This window comes from Chenopodium quinoa, unplaced genomic scaffold (assembly GCF_001683475.1).
Source record: "Chenopodium quinoa cultivar QQ74 unplaced genomic scaffold, ASM168347v1, whole genome shotgun sequence".
NCBI lineage: Eukaryota > Viridiplantae > Streptophyta > Magnoliopsida > Caryophyllales > Amaranthaceae > Chenopodium > Chenopodium quinoa.
The window spans coordinates 606,212-629,443 of NW_018743292.1; the positions used below are offsets into that span (position 1 = coordinate 606,212).

The following is a 23,232-nucleotide window of genomic DNA, read 5'->3' on the forward strand; positions in this document are numbered from 1 at the left end:
GGGTTGTCGGAAACTGAGCAAATACGTTTTAAGGCTAGGCTAGTTGCTAAGGGGTTCAGTCAGGTAGAAGGGGTTGATTTTGTTGAGATATTCTCACCTGTGGTTCGACATACTTCTATCCGTGTGTTATTGTCAATTGTAGCACATTTTGATCTTGAGCTGGAGCAGTTGGATGTTAAAACGGCTTTCCTTCATGGCGATTTGGAGGAGGAGATTCTGATGAAGCAGCCCGAAGGATTCGAAGTTCCTGGAAAGGAACACTATGCCTGCAGATTGCTAAAGTCATTGTATGGACTTAAGCAATCCCCCGACAGTGGTACAAAAGGTTTGATTCTTTTATGGTTTCACAAGGTTTTGACAGGAATTCATATGATTGCTGTGTGTATCATAGTAAGCTGGATAATGGTTCCATGATTTATCTTTTGTTATATGTTGATGACATGTTGGTTGCCACAAAGAATAAATCTGATATTGCTAGATTAAAGGAGATGCTTAACTCGGAGTTTGACATGAAAGACTTGGGTGCAGCTAGGAAGATTTTGGGTATGGAGATCTACAGGGATCGGGCTAGAGGTAAGCTTTTCTTGACTCAGAAAAGCTACATTGAAAAGATTTTGTCTCGTTTTGGGATGGAAAAATCGAAGCCTATAAGTACGCCAACTACTGTTAGTTGTAAGTTGTCTTTGTCTATGTCACCTCAATCAGAGGAGGAGTTGTCTTATATGTCTAGAGTTCCATATGCAAATGCGGTTGGTTGTTTGATGTATGCTATGGTCTGTACTAGGCCGGATATTGCGCATGCCGTTAGTGTTGTAAGCAGGTTTATGGCTCGACCTGGGAGGGAACACTGGCAAGGGGTGAAAAGGATTTTTCGCTACCTGAGAGGGACAGCTGATATTGGTCTTGTGTACGGGAATGATAAGGAATGCTTGGTCACTGGGTACAGTGATTCTGATTATGCAGCTGATGTGGATACCAGGAGGTCTGTGACTGGTTATGTGTTCACTTTGGGTGGTTCTGTGGTTAGTTGGAAGTCTACATTGCAGTCATCAGTTACGTTGTCAACTACTGAAGCTGAGTATATGGCTTTAACTTCTGCAGCTAAGGAGTCTATTTGGCTCAAAGGCCTAGTAGGTGAACTGGGTATTGCACAGGATTTTGCTACAGTGTATTGTGATAGTCTAAGTGCGATTTGCTTAGCTAAAGATCAAGTACACCATGATCGGACGAAGCACATTGATGTCAGGTATCATTTCTTACGTACTGACGAGAGGATTAAGGTGAAGAAGATTGGGACTGCTGACAACCCGGCTGATTTCTTCACTAAGCCTGTTCCGTTTAGCAAGTTTAAACATTGCTTAGACTTGTTAAATATTGATTACTACGTGATGTAGTAGGCCCTGAGGGGCGAAGTTGGGGAGCTCCTGGTGTAGGTGTGTTGGCCTTAAGGTGGAGCTTGCCCGGGGCTTGTGATGCAGGTGGAGCATTATGAGTTGTTATACTTGGAGACGAGTATGTGATGGGTCTTGGTTGAAGACTTATCGGGATGTATGGCTTATGCATGAGTCTTGCATCGGGTTTGACTTGAGATGTTTTTCACTATGTCTTGATGGGGTCGTTTGCTGACTACGAGTTCTCGTCAAGGTGGAGATTGTTGATAAGTATTAGGTGACTCGTACTTCGTTGCTTTGTCCGCCCGATCGGGCGGACATTACCCGGTCTGACCGGGCGGAAGAAGAAGAGGTGCCTGGCAAATTCGTTGAAGAAGCTGCTCTCGCGCGCCCGACCGGGCGAGCTTTCGCCCGACCGGGCGAGCCTTCGCCCGATCGGGCGGACATTGCCCGATCGGGCCGGGCGGAAGGGGTTTTTTGGAGTACTTCGGTTGTTGGAAAAGACGTGTTCTCGCGCCCGATCGGGCGGGCCTTCGCCCGACCGGGCGATCTGGGTTTTTTTCAGCGATTACGAATTTAATATTTATCATATTGTGATATTGTAACCTAAGTATATCTTAATTAGGAATCACTACTATATAAACTTCCTATTATCATTATTAGGGTAACGGAGAGAGAAACACAAGAGAGAGAATACTTTGAGTGATTAAGTTCTTCATTGTAATCTTTGTAATCTTTGCCAGTTTATAGTGAAATCATTCGATCTCGGTGCCCGTGGACGTAGCTATCACATCGATAGTGAACCACGTAAATTCTTGGTGTTGTTCTTATTGTTTGCATTGAATTTCTTTATTGTTTTCTTGTTTGTTTACGACCTTTGCTTCCGCTGTCGCACAACATACTCGAAATCAGGTTTACTCCTAAATTTTACATAAAACAAAAGTGACCAAGGTACATTATCAGGGGCCTTTTGGGCTGATTTAATGTTGGGTGGTAACTGAAAATGAGGCAGGACAAGGAGGGTTATTAGGCACTTCAGCAAGACCTTCTAGCATCTGCGTGACTGTTCGCATTGTTGGTCGTAGACTTGGATCTTCTTGGATGCACCAAAGGGCAACAATTACAAACCTCTTTAACCGAATAATGTCCTTAAGTGCCTCCATATCATCATTGACAAGTAGATCTAGTTTATTTGATAGGTAGCAATCAAATGCCCAATCTGTCAAGATTGCTGCTTCCTCTTCAACTAGCTCCATACATACGCTCTTTCGACAACATATGATCTCCAATAAAAGAACCCCAAAGCTATAGACATCTACCTTGACCGTGACTGGCTTGTTCCTGAACCATTCTGGAGCAACATAGCCTTTGGTCCCTCTGATTGCTGTATTTGTATGGGTTTGATTTAGAACCAAAAGCTTTGCCAACCCAAAATCAGAAATACGAGCATTATGATATTCATCTAAAAGTATATTCTGGGGTTTTATATCACAATGAATGATTTGGGTGCTGCACTCCTCATGCAAGTATAATAGCCCCGTAGCTGTCCCCTGAGCAATTTGAACTCTATCTATCCAGCTTGGCCGCATATCACCAAATAGATAATCAGCTAAGCTACCATTGCTCATATATTCATATACTAACAGCCGCTGATCCCCTTCCTTGCAAAATCCTACAAGCTGTACCAGATTCTTGTGATGTGTCTGACCAATAACGTTAACTTCTGTTTTGAACTCTTTATCAGTGTCCGATGATATTCGATCTAACTTCTTAACAGCAACACAAATTGAAGGACCACCTCCTCTGATCATGCCCTTGTAAACTACACCAAAAGCCCCTCTTCCCAGCTCTTCCTTAAATCCATAAGTTGCCTCATTTAGCTCTTGGTAGCTGAAATAATGGACGTGACTATACTCTCTCAGTGTTTTCCTCTGGCCCTCATTAGACACTTTTTGTTGCTTCTTATGATAAATGAAGAAAATTCCGAAGCAGATTGCAATTAAAAGTAGTAAATTAACAGATATAGAGCCACCAATCAGAGCTTTATTTAGATATTTCACCTTGTTTTTTGTTGTTGGAGGGGGTAAAGAAACAAAAGTACTGATTGAATTATTGGAAATACTAACATTTCCAACCTTTATCCAAGCAGTCCCTATTACTGTGCTGTCTCTTCTTCCATTGGACAGTGGTGCCTTCTTTTTCCAACAACCTGCAGGATTATTTACATCCCCAAATATGGCAGCAGCGCAAAAGCAGTCTTTCAGACAAGAATTCTTACAGTCTTCTTCGCTGCAAGGATCAAGCCTTTCATAATCATTCCATGGCCAATCAGTATTTGGAAGGGGTACTAATCTGTATTCACCTCTGATTGATCTCTCTGCGTATCTTTCACAACTCTCTAGCGCAAAATCAGGCTTACAGCTGCCAAACATATCATTAGGATCAAGGAATGAGTAACCTTTTGGGCATGTACATGTCGGTCTTCTATCATCCCCAATGCTGCAAATGCTGTTAAACCCACAAATTCCACTGCCTACATCTGCTCTGAAATTTTTATTGGTTATACAAATATTTTCTGGTAATGCGTGCTTCATTGACCAGCCATTGCTGATGGAAGCTTTTGGGATAGAATACCATGTTAGCATCCCATCAAAGGTCAAAGTTACTCTCTGATAGCTATCTGTTGTTGACTGCACCTCATTTGGCGGCATGAGATCTTGCCTTGAACCATTCTTTCTTAAGATAAACATGTACCCGGACTCATTGTAAACCAATCTCTGACCTGCAATTTCCGGGTTTTCATTAGTGCCACTAGTGTAGTAAGCACCATAGGCAAAGCCAGTTGATAGATCCATGGGATTGAGAACGAGGTTTCCATCAGGCATCAAACGTAACTGGAACCTCCCCTTTGTGAAATTAGTTCTTTATAGCTTAGAGTTAACCTCCATATTTATCTCCATAACCTGAGAAGGCAGCAAGGTGTCTGTAGGATGGTTAAAGCTCTGCCAAACTGGATTGTCACTGCTGCTACTTTTGAGGGCGAAATTCCCAGTATCATTCAGGTAGCCATACTTTACCTCACCTCCATCACTTAGCGTATCAGAGGTGTTCCATAGGTCAATTCCGTTAGGATCACTGAGAACTAGTCCCTCATTAGCTGTAATCTTGACTGATGATCCTTGAGGAACAGGATTACCATCATTTGCGTACCAAACAATGGTGGTGGGAATCTTGACATACCAGATGGCAAGCAAGAAGAGATTGCTGCTGTTTGAAAATTTGGAAAAGCCAAAGGCGAAATCGCCCGAAGGGGAATGCCATGAAGAATTATTGGTGGCAGCTGATAGGGATTGTCCTACTGGTATATTGCCTTTATTTTGGGCAGCAATAGGTGATGATTGTAGGAGTATTAGTGTTAACAAGGAGAGGGTGCTAGGAAGAGGCCAAGCCGCCATTGCTTAGATAAGTATTTGGAGCAATAGGTGGTGATTTTATGAAATTATGTCACTGAGTTGCATACAATAGCATTATTGAAATTCAAACAGTGAGTTCAAGTCAATATTTATTTGATTGGAAAAGTTAGTCTATGGAAAAGCCTCAATTTCCAAGACTTTTGAACAACTAGAATAGATAATTGTAAAAGCAATCTTAAAGTGCAAATCATTTTATAGTAGTGGAAAGACATGATGGAAATTACTTCTGAATCCCTCATAGCAACTGAAATACTGTATTAAGGCTAGGATTATGATATAGAGATCAAGTTGGTTCTTAAATTTGTGATGCTTGTGAGATACATGTTGTCTTTAAAAATTCATAAAATTGATTAATTCATCGTTAGTTTCACACTGAGTTGATCTAATAATTTAAATGTAGAGTCTTAAGTTAGTTAGAGTGACACTAAATCCAAAGACTGAATATAATGGAGTACCCTTGCTAAATGTAGTAGAAGCAACCGAGAAAGAACATCTGGTTTTTTTTACTCAACTTGTTTATAATAGAAATAAAAAGATTTGCTTTTTAGTGCCTTCTTTGATTTGCTGGTCTATTTCATCAGTAGTTGACTGGAAAATTCTTATAAAATTACAATGTCATCAGGGATCTTGTTTACCGCCACCAACCCCATCACGGTGTAAAGAAAATAATACTACTCGTGAGTCGTGACACGGCTGCTAAGACCAAACAGCATAACAAAGTTAAGAAAAATAGAACTTGTGTTACTGACTCTTACCCAAGGACTCCTTTTGTTCCACAAAGTTCTTCCTACTTGGGTACTCGCAATTACATTCAACTTCATTGGTATGTAGATCTATAGTATGCATGAATTTGGGTAGAAAATTGTAGAACGAAGGGAGTTGTAATAATACGTACACTTAGAGTTTTTCAATGTGTCTGTATGTATTCAGCCGTTCAAATAATGCCAATGCGGAAACAACCAGCATGTATTATGTTCCTTGTGAAGCAGAAATCTGTACCAATATTTCCTCAGAAGAATCTCATGCATTTACTCAACCAGTCAGTATTACAAGTGTAAGGAAAGCTAATTACATACTAGAGGTGAGCCGCCACGGGCCGTGCCTCACTGTGCCTGGTGGTGGCTCGTGCTGTGCCTACATCTCGTGTCGTCCCGTGCCGGGCCACCATCTAGCACACCTTAGCACATGGCACGACACGGCCCACGTGCATGGCTTGTCGTGCCGGACATCGGGCCGCTCATAATTTTTTTAATTTTTTTTGAACAACTTTTAAAATGGATATATTATTTAAATAATTTTATTAATTTATGTTTATGTTTTTTTTATTATTATATTATTATTTTTCATTCTATTATTATTATTATTATTATAGTTTTTTTTTTTATTATTATTTATGTTATTTTGTGGCCGTGCCTAGCGGGCCAAACTACCGTGCCGCTAGCGGGTTCGTGCCGTACTCGTGTCGGATTCTTGAAATCATGTTCACGGCGGCACGGCCCACGGCCTACTCCTCGGTCACCGTGTCGTGCCGTGCCGCTGGCGGGCTCGTGCCTGTCCGGGCCAATCTCGTGCTGGGCCCGTGCCGCCCGCGGGCCGGCACGGCCATGCCCACCTAGATTACACAATGTTATAGCCTATTTTAGAAAATGTGACAACATTGTCCTAACACCCTACAATAGTGTTCCATGACGGTTATTTTTGGATGGGGTGAGTAAAAATTTCAAAATTTTTAGTATTACTAGATGAATTTCGTTACCTTAACATTTTTTTTGCTTGTGGACCACGATGGTTTTTCAAATATGCTAAATGTGTCTTTAATGAGTCTGCTTAATAGCTTATCTAGTTATCTTCTTCTATTGTTTATTTATTTATTTAATTATTGTGGTTCAGATGGTGACGAAGTCGATTCAACGATGGGCTGCCACCAGCCTAATATTATTGACCAGGACTTTTGGTTGAGGAGGAAATCACCTATATGCTTACAACTCCTTGGGCGAAGGAATTTCATGTTGAATAAGGCCATTCATTTTGGTAAAAATATTAACTCATATTCTGAGTATTTATAACTTTTAGTCTTCTAATGTGCAATGAATAAATAGCCGGACTTTTCTTCTTGATGAGTAGGGTATTCTATGGGAAAAAAATAGAGGTCAAGAAAATACTAAGCCTAGAACAGTAGAACTGTTATAAAAGGCATGGTTGTTGCTAGCCTTTTTCTCAGGTTATACTTAAAAATAGCAAAAGTTGACACACGAAATAGTTGGGTTAATGTTGAGCTTTTATGAAACATTTTAAAACACAAATCACGTTAATGTTATCATTTAATAAATGGGTTGTTTTAGTGACCTTAGTTTTGAGCTTTATAACCCGGAATTGATTCTATTATGCTATATGAAACAAGTAGATTTCTTTAAAGAAAAATAAAAGAAAGGATGTTTTTGGACATTATTTAGTCACACCATTGGTTGATAACGATTACATAACAAAACTAAAGAAATCAAAATAAATGTAACCAGAATAAATACATACTATATATGAGGATGTTTAATTTTGGGTAGTAACAGAAAATGAGGTTGGACAAGGAGGGTTATTAGGCACTTCAGCAAGGCCGTCTAGCATCTGCGTGACTGTTCGCATTGTTGGTCGTAGACTTGAGTCTTCTTGGATACACCAAAGGGCAACCATTACAAACCTCTTCAATCGAATCATGTCCTTAAGTGCCTCCATGTCATCATTGACAAGTAGATCTAGTTTATTTGATAGGTAGCAATCAAATGCCCAATCTGTCAAGATTGCTGCTTCCTCTTCAACTAGCTCCATACATACGCTCTTTCGACAACATATGATCTCCAATAAAAGAACCCCAAAGCTATAGACATCTACCTTGACCGTGACTGGCTTGTTCCTGAACCATTCTGGAGCAACATAGCCTTTGGTCCCTCTGATTGCTGTATTTGTATGGGTTTGATTTAGAACCAAAAGCTTTGCCAACCCAAAATCAGAAATACGAGCATTATGATATTCATCTAAAAGTATATTCTGGGGTTTTATATCACAATGAATGATTTGGGTGCTGCACTCCTCATGCAAGTATAATAGCCCCGTAGCTGTCCCCTGAGCAATTTGAACTCTATCTATCCAGCTTGGCCGCATATCACCAAATAGATAATCAGCTAAGCTACCATTGCTCATATATTCATATACTAACAGCCGCTGATCCCCTTCCTTGCAAAATCCTACAAGCTGTACCAGATTCTTGTGATGTGTCTGACCAATAACGTTAACTTCTGTTTTGAACTCTTTATCAGTGTCCGATGATATTCGATCTAACTTCTTAACAGCAACATAAATTGATGGACCCCCTCCGCTGACCATGCCCTTGTAAACTACACCAAAAGCCCCTCTTCCCAACTCTTCCTTGAACCCATTTGTTGCCTCAAAGAGCTCTTGGTAGCTGAAATAATGGACGTGATTATACTCGCTCAGTGCTTTCTTCTGGCCCTCATTAGACTTTTTCAGTTTCTTCTTATGATAAATGAAGTATAATCCAAAACCGATTGCAACTAAAAGAAGTAAGTTAACAGAAACAGAGCTACCAAACAGAACTTTGATCGGAGTTGTCATTTTTCCATTTGGCGTCACGGTAACAAAAGGGTTGAGTGGGTCATTGGACATGTTAACACTCCTTACCTTTATCCAAAAAAAATTGTAGTTGACTGAACTGTCTTTTTTTCCATTGAAAAGTGGTGCCTTCTTCTTCCAACAACCAGAATTACTGCCATATAGACTGAAAGAAGCAGCAGCACAGAAACAGTCTTTCAAACAAGAATCCTTGCAATCTGCCTCGCTTCTAGAATCAACCCTTTCATAATCATTGTTAACAAAATCAGTATTTTGAAGTTGTACTAAGCTATACTCGCCATTCATAGACCTGTCTGCATAATCTTCGCAATTCTGAAGCTTGAAATCAGGTTTACAACCACCATATTGAACATTTGGATCGATGAGCGAGTAGCCCTGTGCGCATTCACACATTGGCCTTTTATTATCACCTAGGATGCAAAGGTTGTTAGACCCACAAATTCCAACACCCAAATTTGCTGGTGATGATCCTATACACATGTTTTCAGGTAGTACTTGAAATCTGAACCATCCGTCACTAATTGAAGCTTTTGAGGCAGAATACCATATTAAAATCCCATCAGAGCTCAAGATTAATCTCTGATATTGATCTTGTGATGGTGTGTAACCATCCGGTAACATATTATGCACCGACCCATCTTTCCTTAATATGTACATATACCCGGACTCATTGTACACATATCTTTGAGTCTGACCTGGATTTCCTGGGTCACTAATATAATAAGCACTATAGAGGTAGCCGGTACTTAGGTCCCTGGTATTGAGAGCCATGATTCCATCCTCAGTCAGATGGTATTGGAACCTTCCCGTCGTATAATTAGTTTCTGATAGTCGAGAATTAATGCTCCCATCAACTTCCAAAGACTGACCAGGCAGCAAGGTGTCTGTAGGATGATCAAAGCTCTGCCAAACCGGAGTGCTATTGCTGCTTCTTTTGAGTGCAAAATTCCCTGTATCATTCATGAAACCATAGCTCACCCAACCACCATCACCTATTAACTCACTAGAGGTGTTCCATAAGTTGGTTCCTTGAGGGTCAGTGAGAACTAAGCCTTCATTTGCAGTTATCTTTACTGATGAACCTCGGGGAACCGGATTACCATCATTTGCATGCCAAACAATGGTGTCTGGAATATTGGCGTACCAGATGGCAAGCAGGAAGAGATCGCCTCTGTTAGGAAGTCGATGAAAACCGAAGGCAAAATGTTTTGAAGGTGAAAGCCATGAAGTGCCATTGATTTTGGCTGTGAGAGATTGGCCAACTGAGATATTGCCACTATTTTGAGCTGCAACAGGCGAGGGTGTTGATTGAAGGATTATTAGTGTTAATAGGGAGAGGGTACAAGAAAGAGGCCACGCCATTGCAAATTTTCTTACAAAAGGGATGGGACTATAGGAGTTGGAATACTAGCATTTAAAGTAGTGATCAATTGGTTCTAAATATTGGGTCTTAAATTAGAAAAAGTTATTGAACCATTCTTAGTTTTTAACCTTGATACTGGGTCAAACCAATCACTTGATTGAATAGTCTAAGGGGGGACTCAATTTTCAAAGCATTGTGTTTATCAAGCACTAAAATTCTACAAAAATCACCTTCAAGTAGGTTGAGAAGATTGAAGAAATTACTTGTAAATTTCTCATGCTGACTACATTGCTGTCATATGGTTGAGCCTTAATTTTATCAAATCTATATAGGCTCGGGTTGTGCCTTATTTGGTTTGGATAACATAGCATTAAGCTAGTTTGTTATTATTGTAGCTTTAAATGAATAAATTGCTAGTATAATCTTGCTATGTGACAGAGGTTGTACTTGTAGTAGTATTTTGTACTTTATTATATACAAGATTGATACACAATACACAAAGGCATAAGAGATTAAGAGGTTGCCAGATTGGTCATAGTCACTTTGCTAAATTAGCCTGTAGGCCTAATTAGTGACGTGTCCGAACAGACCAAAATCATAGGTCCAAAATCTAAGAGACCCAAAAGTAATAAATGGTTCATATTAAAAAAAAAAAAACCAAATCTTGGAACAAAGTTAACAAGTTACATTCTGCCATAGCAGTAGATGATGAAGATATACAGAACAATGTTCAAAAGGGATCTGGTACTACATGCCCATAAAACATAATTCATTATTACACAATAAAACTTAAATTCAAAGACTGACCACTGAAAGTAAGTAAAACAAAATGAAATTGACCTGAAATTGTACTTTATCTGGCCTCTTCAGTTCTGAGTAGTAACTGAAAATGAGGTTGGACAAGGAGGGTTCTTAGGCACTTCAACAAGGCCGTCTAGCATTTGTGTGACTGCTCGCATTGTTGGTCGTAGACTTGGATCTTCCTGGATACACCAAAGAGCTATCATTACCAACCTCTTCAATCGTATGATATCATTAAGAGCTTCCATGTCATCATTAACAAGTGAATCAAACCTGTTAGATTAGATAGATAGCAATCAAATGCCCAATCACTCGACAGAATAGTTATTCACAGGCTTAATTTACAAGTTATTGACAGGAAACTTTAATCTTTGTAGTTAAGTAGCTGGAAATCATGGAAGAAATTACATGTAAATATATCATGGTACTGTCATTTGGTTTGGCTTTTTTTGTTCACTTCATAATTAGCTTCTACCTGTCTCAGGTTCAACTCAAAGGCCTACCCTGCTGCCCATGTTTTACCCTCCCTCCTCCTTTAATGACCGAGTACTTGTGATTCAGATTACAATTGTTCTTGATGCTCTTGTTAAAAGATGCAAGGTATGTTAAAACAAAAAAAAAAAAAAGAAAAGAAAAAAATGGTGTATTCAAACTTCTAATGAGATAACCAGTATCAAAAGGAGAAAAGTTGTGCTAATGTTTTTCAATCTTTATTTCATGGCATAAAAGGTTGTATTTTGTGATAATCCATAAGTTCACTTGTTTTAGGCTGATGGTCGAAAGTTAGTGTTATTTTTTTTTTTTAATTTACAATTTTTCCTTTATATTTGAATGCAATAGAATGAGGTTTTTTTTTTTTTTTTTTTTTTTTTTTTTTTTTTTTTTTTTTTTTTGCTACACACGAAAATGAAATAGCAAGAATCATGTTCTTTGTAGCCCAATTTTTTGTCCAGCAACAACCCCGCAACAAATGTCCAGCCCATTGACACATTTTGGCCCATGACGCATCTGATTCTTTGTTTGACTTCGATTTAGTCTTTCGGCCCAAAATCTCCAACCCAAGCTTCTCATCACTCATTACCAACTTGGTTAACTGCCAATTTTGTTACTAATCATAATTTATGACATCAACGCCATGCCATTTTTAATAGGAAAATTTGTTAGAAATCACATTTAAAATTTTCTTAATGAGAAGACAACTTTTTTAATAAATCAACCAAACAATTAAATCGAAGAGAGAGAGATAAAAGTTGCTACAATGGAGAGGAAGAGGAGGCGGTACGCGATAGTGCAACCAATGCGTGATTTTTTTCATCAAAAATATTAATCTAGTATCATTGGAGAACATATTTTGTGTGAGTCATTAAAACAATAAAATTTGACAAATTTTCTAGTAATTTGTATTTTATGAATATTCTTTTATTTTTATACTTTACATAGTTGAGTAAACATACTCGTATCAGATTGTTTACGGAACTACGATGGTACATTTTCTAACGTCATAAAAATAGCAGCACATATAGATGGAAAAGAAATATATATAAAATCTTAGATCCACTTTTTATGGAAGAAAAAGTAAGTACAAGTAGACTCTTTAAACCACTTTCTAAGACGATACTTAACAAAATTACACACCCTAACTAGATAAAGTGCCAAAAGCTCTCTAAAACCGCCAACCAAAATTCTCTACAACTCAACAAATTTTTCTTACTCAAAAAATTTAAAAATGAAGATTTTTCTATATTTAGTTCTTCCTTTTTTCTTAACTCTGTTCCTACTTAAAAGCTCAAGCTTTGCTACTGCTACTGCTACTGCTAGTATTAATTACACTAATATTGGCACAAATTACGGGATTAGCTTCCTTAATCGTACCCATTTTCCTCTTGGTTTTCTTTTTGGTTCAGCTTCTTCTGCTTACCAGGTAACTAGTTTTATTTTTAAAGATTATTACTTTGCTTTTGATTATGATCCTGGATAATTAAACTTTAATTCTGTAAATAACAACATTGTTAATAAATTGTTATAGTTGGTTTATTATGAATTATCATAATGGGTTCTTCATATTCATAATTGAAACGGTAATTGAAGAAAAATTTGGTTTTTTTTTCTTTGTATTTGATCAGAATACAAAATTTGTAAATGGGTCTTAGAACAAGTAATGATTATATTTGTTAATTTATTTATTTTGTAGGATTATGAATTTATGTGATTTTGGTGCAGTTTGAAGGAGGAGCTGAGGAAGATGGAAAAGGTCCAAGTACATGGGATACATTCACCCACAAATTTCCTGGTGAGGTTAATTTTTTTTATTTTTTAATTTAATTTTATTTATTTGTTTATAATAAATATCAATTTGGTTTTTTGTTATGAAATGAAGATTATTGTTACATAATGTATATAAAGAGTCATGAACGTAGGGTAGTGATGTAGATGAGGTTCGATCCAAGTATGGTGTAATGTATTATGTATATGAGGAGTTTGTTAAAAGGTTTTTGGTGATAATTTGTGCAGATAAAATAGCGGACGGAAAAAATGGGGATGAGGCAGTTGATTCATACCATCGTTATAAGGTGTGAAATCACTTGCTTTAAAACTACTTGTACATCACAATGTTTATGTGAACTTTTTTTTTTTGAAATGCACAATTCATGTTGTATAGTTATAGAATGTAGAACTACTTAAATAGTTAGTAGGTCATAGAATCAAGAGATGCTCTTAGTTTGTTTGGAGCATTGTCTCGATTTGGGAGGTTGAGCGTCCTTTCTTTCAAACCCCAAGAAAACAGAAACTTTGTTCGAAAATGGTTATAACTCAACTTATTGACTTTGTAGGAAGATGTGAAGATCATGAACGAAATGGGACTAAGTGCTTACCGGTTCTCAATTTCATGGCCCAGAGTATTGCCTTGTATGTCATTATATGCAAATATGCATTGGATTATGACATTATTAACCTATGAATTTAAACCGCGATAAAGGCTGTAATTACTGTAAATGGTTGCAAATTAGGGCTGGAAAATTATCATAATTGTCCGGAAACATTGTAGTTATAACATTTTAGTCTCAATCATTGTGTATAGATGAATATAGAAGGTAAAGGGCTAAAGGCATGCTTTCGGTGGATTTGATCTGCACTTGTTTGCAAAAATTTCTAGCATCATATTGTGCCTTTTTTAGAAAATAAGCCCCAAGAGGTTGTTCTCTAACGTTTTTCTTTTCTAGATAAGTCATACAACACTTATAAAGGACTATTTAAAGATCTAGGTCCATCTAATAACCAACTTTGTCACTTAATCTTTTGGATTGACAAATCCTTATATGAGTTAAGTGATATGTGAAATCTCTTTTTTTTTTTTCCTTTAATTTCTCAAATTGACATCGATCATCTTTGGATACTTTTGAAATTTTCAGATGGAAAAGTGAGCAAGGGCGTGAACCAGAAAGGAATAGCCTATTACCATAACCTTATCAATGAACTCTTGGCAAATGGTTAGATTTTGTCACACCCATGGCTATCCCTTTATATGCTTTATTACCTGCAATGTTTTTTTTTTTTTTTTTTTTGAAGCCATTACCTGTAATGTTGTGATTGTTCTGTTGCTACATAATGGCAGGCATACAACCATTCATCACTCTTTTCCATTGGGATCTTCCTCAGTCATTGCAAGATGAATATGGTGGCTTTCTTAGCCCTCACATAGTGTAAGTTATTTACTTTGTAGAAGTCATCACGATGTGTCATAGTAGTTACCATTAGTCAAGCACAATGAAAACATGGTATTCTAGAAAGTTGTTGAAAAGCATAGTCATATTTATTACTTATTTTAGCCTTTTTCACTTGTTGCTGAATAGTTGGTGTTTTGGAACCATTTTTAAGTTGAAGTACAAAAAACACTCTCAAATTTCTCTTCCATCTTCAAGACAAACATTAATCCCTTTGACTTGGGGCATTGCTTCAAGATATGTAGGTGGCATCTAATAATTTTCTTTTTATGTATACTTGATGAATTACCTATTATTTCACTGTACAGGGATGATTTTCGTGACTATGCAGACCTTTGTTATAGAGAATTTGGTAACAAGGTGAAGCATTGGATTACACTTAATGAGCCATGGACCTATAGTACAGGCATTTACACAACTGGAGTCTTTTCATCCAAGCAGTGCTCTAAATCAAACCCCCAGAATTGCAAAGTCAATGTGGCCACTGACCCTTATGAAATCGCGCATTACCAGCTTCTTGCTCATGGTGCAGCAGTTCAAATATATAAACAGAAATATCAGGTATTATTTCATCTTTCCCTAACTTTCCTAATATTTGTAAATGTTAGTATTTAAAGTTTTAAACCTTTACCACTGGCATGTGTAAGGTTTATAGTAACATAATTGATGTATTTGATTAGATGCTGTTAAAGTGAATGTATTGGAAGAAATCTGAACTAATGTAAGTTTGTAACTTCTTTTGCATACCACAGGCATCTCAGAAAGGTGTAATTGGCATTGCTATAAATTCAAATTGGTTCATTCCATATTCTCAAGCAAAGCAAGACCGAAGTTCTGCACTTAGAGCTGTTGACTTTATGTTTGGATGGTGAGTATATAATCTATTGACAAATGGATTTGTAATCTAGTTTCAGAGCTTAAAGTTAAATGATTTAAGCTTAAAAAGAGAGAAATTTTCTCTGAAGTAGATTATTACAATCTAAGGTCCTTCAGTGGCATATTATTGACTCCTAACTAAATTTATTGCTTCTTATAGGTATATGGACCCAATAACACATGGTGACTACCCACACACAATGCGCTTTCTTGTGGGCAGTCGCTTGCCTAAATTTTCAAGAGAGCAGTCTCGCATGTTAAAGGGTTCATTTGATTTCGTTGGCTTGAATTATTACACTAGCAGCTACGCGGCATTTGCTCCTAGTTTTAGGAATACAGAGCCCAGTTATAGTACTGATTCTCTTGTTAATATGACATGTAAGTCCATCATAGAAGTTTAATGTTTCTTATTTGAGACTTTGCATAAGATCAATCGAGCCCAATAGTGATTCCAACTTTTTATTTACAGTTGAGCGTAATGGAATACCAATTGGTCCAAAGGTATGTGCATGACTAGCATAATCTTAGGAATCCATCTGAAATTTGCACTGACTTCTTATGAACAAGTTTTTTGCACTATGGTTTTTCATGTCAAAATTATTTTATCAGCAGGACTACTATCCTTTGCTTTACTGTAAGCAATGTATGCAACAGAACTGATACAAACAATTTAAATTTGGTGTGTACTAACTCTTTTGCAGGCTGCTTCAGATTGGCTTTATATTTATCCAAGAGGGATTTTTGATCTTCTACTCTATATCAAGCGAAGATATAAAAATCCAATCATTTACATCACAGAAAATGGTGAGTCCCATTTTGTTTAGTATCTTTCTAATTCAGTCTGTTGTCCTGGGTTTGGTTTCGAGTGAGAGGGGGTGATTCATTGCTAGATACAGGCAGTACCTTTTTCTAATAAGACAACTTGACATTTTTCTTGAAATCTTTGTTCTTAATTATCCTTTTTACTAACTCTTTTCCATTTTTGAGCTGACCCTAGTTATGCATAAATCATAATAAATTGTGAAATATACTGATTGTTATTTGTAGGCTGTGATGAGTCAAATGATCCTAGATTGTCTCTTGAGGAAGCTTTAACTGACAGCATGAGGATACATTACTACCATGGTCATCTAGCCTTTTTAAAACTTGCCATGAGGTTAGGTTTTTTTTTTGGTAGGTTTCTTATCTGTCATCTAGACTTGGTGAAACTTACTAAAAATGTGTGATTACCCTTGTCCTTACTTGATACTTCTCTCTTATGCAAAGAAAAAATTCGATATACAGGGTGGTGCGGAAGCTTCAGTAGTCATGATTTGTGAAAGCTAAAAGTATAATATTAACTCAAGGAAGAGATTGGCAATAATTTAAAGGAGAAATGAACAAATTTACGTCCACATGTATAAAGTACAAAGTGCAAATTGTTTATCTATTGGATTATTTTGGGTAAAAAAAAATCTATCTTGAATGATATTTTATGTAGACTATAATAGGGATGTGATTTTCACCCTCAATATCCTTTTCTTCTTTATCATTTTAAAAAAAAAAACCCTTAATTTGTTTGTAAAGCAAAGTATTAGTCCTCTATATATCAACTAATTGTGGGTGTAAAATCCCAACTTGGGCAGGAATGCAGTTAAAGTGAGAGGATATTTTGCTTGGTCATTGTTGGACAACTTCGAGTGGGGCTCTGGATATACTGTTCGTTTTGGCATAAACTATGTTGACTACAAAGATGGACTAAGACGATACCCCAAGCATTCTGCTAAATGGTTCAAGAATTTCCTTCATAGATAAAACATTTCCTGTACCTCTTATAGTACTTTTCCTCTTTAGTTTCATTTCTCTCCCTTTGTCCTTAGGCTACAGAGCTTGTTCAAATGCTGTTCTTTGCAAGGACTTGGTTGAAATGAATTACCAATTCTGATTATAATGAATTTTTCCTCAATGATACAATACTGATCAAACTTAGGAATGCCTTCTCTGAAGGCAAAATATAATTCCATTTAAGAGAACATAATATAATGGTCAAAGAATGATATTATGCTAGTCTAACTACTGCAATTTCTCCTATAGTATGTTCTGCAGCTTCAACATTATTTGCTACTTGATTTGGTTCACGACAAACATGTAGCAAGTTATTGATGTCACAACTCACAAGACTTCCTCAAGCGTCTGATGTCTTCAATCAACCGCTAGATCGTACTCAGAGTTTGATCTAGAAGAAGGTTTTATTTCATTCTATCTCCAAGTATGTTATGGTCCTTTCATGTATTTGTTGTTTACATGTTAGTACATTTCTGGTAGGAGTGTTGGTGGGTGTTCAATCTGTTCATCATAATTTATATTATATCTTTATATGTAGTTAAAGCTTAGTCTTGGATTTCTAGTTGAATCTCTGTTTTACTGTTTTATGGTTAAAATGGAATTATACTGCTTTTACCACCAGTTCTGCAGCTAATTGTTTCCTGAGGTTTTCTATATTTTATTCAATTTTGTTTTTCTTTTTGTATTTACATACAATATTTTCGAGTGCCATGTTTTTAAATATTGAACTCCTTATACGATGGATAAAGCAAGTACTATTTGTTTTTTTTAAACAACACCTGTAGGCTGTATGGCTGTACCTCTAGAAAAGGGAACTGAGGGAACTCTGATTGATTGCCATTATTATAATTAAGAAGATATAAAGCTAGCTTTAAATCATAAAAGAAATCATATGACAATATCTTCAAATTTCATCATTATCATACTCATCAAGGTTTGAAAGAGTTCCAGGATTGCTATGCATGTCAAGACTGCGATTTTTTTGAGGGACGAAGCTATGAATAATAGGAGGATTGGCATTCATTATGTTTGTAAGGCAGCATACATTGCCTCTGCCTTATATATTTTCTTGCTAACATTAGTGATGATCTTGTGTACAATACTTGGTACTTTCAGTGCAAAAATCCATATGAAGTACTGTACTATATCATAATTTATTGTATAGTTAACAATTTGACATTCTGTAATCCATTCCATTAATTGAGTTATTGGTGCATTGTTGGAAGTTGTAACTAACTGTATTTAATAATTTATTGAATAGTATCGTTTTTCTATGTAGTTTTTGCTCGTCAAGAATGATATTGTGATGATTTACTGCTTGCAGATCATCTAAATTAAATTTTGAAGTGTCTAAGTGTCTTGAAGTTGTAACTATCTGCGAATGCAGGTGAGTAAATGATTCCTAGTTCTCCGCGTTAAATCATGCTATTTTATGTGGTTTTGATTCATTTCTGCTCCAATCCTTTTGCTTGATCATGTGAATGGCTTTGCTTATATTTGTTTTATGGTAGTTGATTGCTGCTTTGGTCCCATCCCTGGTTTTTGATTGCTTCTCTGAATCTTTTTAGCAACCTTTATGATGATCTTGCCTTTGTTTGCATGTCATTCAGATGTTAATACCTTTATGTTTTATTTGCGGTAACTAAGTGCTATTTATTTCTGTTTCTTTTTATTAAAGCATCCCCCGCATCATAAAAATTGCTCAAATTCTGGGAAATGGATATCCATTTCAGAATTCTCCTCATCGTAGACCTATGAGTTTTCACATTCATTATATAGAATCGGCAAAAATAAACTTAATTACTACCTGATACAGTTCAAAAACTAACTTAGAGATGGTTTTTATTGTAGAAGCTACTGATACATGGTGAGAACTAGTGTAACAAAATAAATATGAAAAAGTAAAAACAGATGATTAACCTCGAAAATTTAGGGTCTTAAGGTTGAGTGGTAACAGTAAATGAGGTAGGACATGGTGGCCTAGCTACTTCGGCAACACCCTCAAGCATCTGTATAACCCTTTTCATTGTAGGTCGGAGGCTTGGGTCTTCCCGGATACACCAAAGGGCAACCATTATGTACCTCTCTAGATTTAGCTTGTCATGAAGTGCTTCTATGTCATCATTTACAAGTGCATCTAATGTGTTAGATTGATAGCAATCAAATGCCCAATCTGTCAGAATAGCTCCCTCCCCACTGATATCCATGCACACGCTTCTTCGACAGCATATGGTTTCTAACAACAACACCCCAAAGCTGTACACATCCACCTTTACTGTAACTGGCTTGTTTCTGAACCATTCAGGGGCAAGGTATCCTTTTGTTCCCCGGACTGCTGTATTTGTGTAGCTCTGGTTTAAAACCAAAAGCTTCGCCAATCCAAAGTCAGAAATGCGGGCGTGATAGTAATCATCAAGAAGTATATTCTGCGGCTTTATATCACAGTGGATTATCTGTGTGCTGCATTCCTCGTGCAAATACAAGAGCCCCTTGGCGATTCCTTGCACAATTTGCATCCTTGCTGTCCAGCTTGGCCTCAAATTACCAAAAAGATAATCTGCCACGGTACAATTACTCATATATTCATATACCAGTAATCGATGGTCTTCTTCCTTGCAGAATTTTATAAATCGAACTAGATTCTTGTGATGAGTCTGACCAATCACATTCACTTCAGCTTTAAATTCCTTATCAGACTCCTTAGATATTCGATCTAACTTTTTAACAGCAACTGTAATAGGAGAATTTCCTGCTCCGATCTTCCCTTTGTATACTGTGCCAAAAGCTCCTCGTCCTATCTCTTCTTTGAACCCATCTGTTGCATCTTCAAGCTCTTTGTAGCTGAAGCAATGAACGCTACTGTATTCACTAAGAGTTTTATTCCTATGATGCTCGTCAAGCAACCTAGGATTCTTCTTGTTATACATGAGGTAAACTCCCAAAACTATAGCGCTTAGCAGAAGGAAATTTATGCATACAGAACTGCCAAACAGTGCAGTGAATACAGCATTCTTCTTGTATATTACTTTATTTTGATGAATAGGGTTGATTGGGTCGTTGGAACCATTGCCATTCCCCACCTTAAGCCAACCTATTCTATGTACTCCGCTATCTTCTCTTCCATGGGTGAGTGGCAGCTTCTTCTTCAAACAAGTTTGATCTTGTTCATTGAAAATGGCAACAGCACAAAAACAATCATTTAGACAATTACTCTGGCATTCTTCTTTACTGCAAGGCTTAAGCTGTGCATAGTCTGCTAACGGCCAATCAATATTTACAAGCCGAACTAGCGTATATTCATCCTTGATGGCACCCTTGCCATACTCATCACAATTGTCTTGCTTGAAATCTGGCTTGCAGCTGCCATATGTATCATTGGGATCCAGAAGAGAGTAATTTGGTGGGCATCGACATTTTGGCCTCTGATCCCCGTCACCAAGGCTGCAAATGCTGTTATATCCGCAAGCTCCAGTGTCAAGTACTCCGGAAAGTGTTGTGCATATGTTATCAGGGAGTGACTTAACATTGGACCAACTGACACCTTTGTTGGCTGCAAAGGATTTCGGGTGATAATACCAGCTCAAGACCCCATCAAACTCCAGTGTTACTCTCTGATAGTTAGTCTGAGCTGAGACTAACTTATCTGCTGGTGTGAGATCAACCCTTGAACGATTTTTTAATAGTATGTACAAATCCCCTGACTTGTCGTAAATCACTCTGTCACCAGCACTTTCTGGATTTCCATCTGCATCAGTGTGACTAGCATAGTAAGGATCATAGGCATTACCTGTTGCTAGGTCCCTTGTATTTAGGACTAGGTTTCCATCACTTTGTAAGTGAAGTTGGAACCTCCCTTGAGTAAAATTGGTTTCTGATCGTCGAGAATGAAGCTGGCCTCCCGCTTGCAAAATCTGGGTAGGGAGCAGAGTATCGGTAGGATTGTCAAAACTCTGCCAAACTACATTGTCAGTTTCACTATTGAGCACAAAATTTCCGGTATCATTCATAAAACCATAATTAACTGCTTCCCCGCTTTTTTTTGCATCAGTGGTATTCCATAGAGAAGTTCCTTGAGGGTCACTAAGGACTAGACCCTCATTGGCAGTTATTTTTACTGACGATCCCTGGCTAACGGGGTTACCGTCATTTGCATACCAAACTATGGTGTCAGGAATCTTATCGTACCAGATGGCAAGCAAGAATAGATCATTGTTGCTAGGAAATTGATGAAAGCCGAAGGCAAAATCACCCGAAGGGGAAAGAATTGAAGAACCATTGCCGGTGGCTCTGAGAGATTGGCCTACTGTTAATTTGCCGTCATTAGTCCTGACCTTTACAAAAGCTATCCTATTTACTCCTTGATCTTCTCTTCCATGGGTGAGTGGCAGCTTCTTCTTCCAACAAGTTTGATCTTGTTCATTGAAAATGGCAACAGCACAATAACAATCATTTAGACAAGAACTCTGGCATTCTTCTTTACTGTAAGGCTCAAGCTGTTGATAGTCTGCTAATGGCCAATCAACATTATCAAGCTGAACTAGCGTATATTCATCTTTTATGGCACCCTGGCCAAACTCATCACAGTTCTCTTGCTCGAAGTTCGGTTTGCAGTTGCCAAATCTATTATTGGGATCCAACAGAGAATATTGTGGTGGGCATTTACATTTTGGCCTCCGGTCCCCATCCCCAAGGCTGCAAATGCTGTTGTATCCACAAACTCCGGTGTCAAGTACTCCGGCAAGTGTTGTGCATATGTTATCAGGGAGTGACTTAACATTGGACCAACTGACACCTTTGTTGGCTGCAAAGGATTTCGGGTGATAATACCAGCTCAAGACCCCATCAAACTCCAGTGTTATTCTCTGATAGTTAGCCTGAGCTGAGACTAACTTATCTGCTGGTGTGAGATTAACCCTTGAACGATTTTTTAATAGTATGTACAAATCCCCTGACTTGTTGTAAATCACTCTTGTTTGGGTACTAAAATGGTCATACCCATTTTAGTCTTGGGTAACTCTACCCATATAAGCCCAAAGGGCATAAAAAAGGTATAAAAGGCCCCAAATAAGTCAAATACATCAATATGGCCTTCAACGACCCACATATGTAATTTTAGGGCTCATAAACCCACTTATGTACTCATATAAATACCCCTCAAAGGGCATAAGGTAAAAGGAGGTCACTCTTATCATCTAAGATGACCATACTCCTCCACTCTCTCCCCTAAACTCCTCTCAAAATATGCATTGTTTGGCAACTAACTTGGGCGTCGGAGGCTCCGCCCCGGGTTCAACCCCCGGGGCTCGGGGTTCATTTTGCAGGTCCATTCAAGGCCCAAATTCGAGGTTCTCAGACACCCCTCCAAGGCCCGGTTAGCTCATTTTTTGCCGAAACAATTTGGCGCCGTCTGTGGGGAGACGAGTACTACTACCCATGAAAATCCACTAATTCATGGCTACTGTGTTCTATCACGAAAAAGGGTCAAAATTTCTAGCAAATTTAACCCAAAATTATTACTCCTGTCAAAAGGGGTAATCATTCTTGCAAATGGTGGAGATGATAGATAAACATTTTGATTTGTCGCCAATCTAACCACTACTAACAAGGTACTTCGTGCCTTTACAAAAAAATTGGGAAATATTCCATGAATATGGTTAAACCTTAATTATTCTTGAAGAAGAATAAAAGCTAGATCTACGTGGCTCTAATGGAAAGCTCACAAAAGCAAGCCTTTCATTCACACCACCAAGTTGAAGAGGCAGCAGGTGGCATGAAACATACATAAAAAATCAATCAGGTTTATGTAAATTCAATGCTTGCCGAAGGAAATTGCCATTGTCTTCATCACAAGCTTCAAGGCTCACAACTCCACCACTAGAACGACTCACCATTTCATCCTAGGCAACACATGCCGAGGTCAATGGGGGTCAAGGCTAGTATTGTGAAGTGAGCCAAATCTCTTCACATCACATCTAAAGTAGCAGCCGAAGAAGATCCGAGGTTGTCTACCATTGTTGAAGCTTAAAAAAGCTCAAACTATCACCAATCTAAAAATCCGAAGCAAATAGCTCGGATAAGCAAAAGGAATCCGAAGCTCATCGAGCCGAGGCTATCCGAAGGTGTTTCAGCCCAAGCCGAAG

At 37.8% G+C, this 23,232-nt stretch overlaps 5 protein-coding genes across 5 annotated transcripts; 1 reads left to right on the top strand and 4 right to left on the bottom strand.

The window, feature by feature from the left end:
- Positions 1-2,295: 2,295 nt before the first annotated feature.
- On the bottom strand, positions 2,296-4,821 carry LOC110736154 (G-type lectin S-receptor-like serine/threonine-protein kinase LECRK3). Its single transcript, XM_021916303.1, has one exon. It carries the CDS (start codon positions 4,274-4,276, stop codon positions 2,372-2,374), a length of 1,905 nt encoding a protein of 634 aa, XP_021771995.1. The 5' UTR covers positions 4,277-4,821; the 3' UTR covers positions 2,296-2,371.
- LOC110736155 (G-type lectin S-receptor-like serine/threonine-protein kinase RLK1) lies at positions 4,304-4,846 on the bottom strand. Its single transcript, XM_021916304.1, has one exon. The coding sequence runs from the start codon at positions 4,844-4,846 to the stop codon at positions 4,316-4,318; it is 531 nt and encodes a 176-aa protein (XP_021771996.1). The 3' UTR covers positions 4,304-4,315.
- Positions 4,847-7,373: 2,527 nt separating this feature from the next.
- Positions 7,374-10,252, bottom strand: LOC110736153 (G-type lectin S-receptor-like serine/threonine-protein kinase LECRK3). The gene has a single exon (XM_021916302.1). It carries the CDS (start codon positions 9,866-9,868, stop codon positions 7,409-7,411), a length of 2,460 nt encoding a protein of 819 aa, XP_021771994.1. The 5' UTR covers positions 9,869-10,252; the 3' UTR covers positions 7,374-7,408.
- A 1,966-nt stretch (positions 10,253-12,218) lies between these two features.
- On the top strand, positions 12,219-17,229 carry LOC110736156 (beta-glucosidase 24-like). Its single transcript, XM_021916305.1, has 13 exons — positions 12,219-12,591; positions 12,891-12,960; positions 13,182-13,240; positions 13,502-13,577; positions 14,081-14,158; positions 14,284-14,371; positions 14,701-14,953; positions 15,145-15,260; positions 15,429-15,646; positions 15,738-15,769; positions 15,970-16,072; positions 16,316-16,424; positions 16,894-17,229. The coding sequence occupies exons 1-13, from the start codon at positions 12,397-12,399 to the stop codon at positions 17,060-17,062; spliced, it is 1,566 nt and encodes a 521-aa protein (XP_021771997.1). The 5' UTR covers positions 12,219-12,396; the 3' UTR covers positions 17,063-17,229.
- A 1,800-nt stretch (positions 17,230-19,029) lies between these two features.
- LOC110737172 (G-type lectin S-receptor-like serine/threonine-protein kinase LECRK3) lies at positions 19,030-22,091 on the bottom strand. The gene is made up of 2 exons (XM_021917549.1): positions 22,088-22,091; positions 19,030-21,986 (listed from the first exon to the last, which is right to left on the bottom strand). The coding sequence occupies exons 1-2, from the start codon at positions 22,089-22,091 to the stop codon at positions 19,030-19,032; spliced, it is 2,961 nt and encodes a 986-aa protein (XP_021773241.1).
- Between the last annotated feature and the right edge of the window lie 1,141 nt (positions 22,092-23,232).

Bases quoted from the DNA above. Each gene is read 5' to 3' on its own strand.
- LOC110736156 (XM_021916305.1), top strand. From the start codon at position 12,397: ATGAAGATTTTTCTATATTTAGTTCTTCCTTTTTTCTTAACTCTGTTC. The intron at 15,647-15,737 runs GTAAGTCCATCA...TTTTATTTACAG, and splicing joins TTCTCTTGTTAATATGACAT to TTGAGCGTAATGGAATACCA. The intron at 15,770-15,969 runs GTATGTGCATGA...ACTCTTTTGCAG, and splicing joins GAATACCAATTGGTCCAAAG to GCTGCTTCAGATTGGCTTTA.
- LOC110736154 (XM_021916303.1), bottom strand. From the start codon at position 4,276: ATGCCTGATGGAAACCTCGTTCTCAATCCCATGGATCTATCAACTGGC.
- LOC110736155 (XM_021916304.1), bottom strand. From the start codon at position 4,846: ATGGCGGCTTGGCCTCTTCCTAGCACCCTCTCCTTGTTAACACTAATA.
- LOC110736153 (XM_021916302.1), bottom strand. From the start codon at position 9,868: ATGGCGTGGCCTCTTTCTTGTACCCTCTCCCTATTAACACTAATAATC.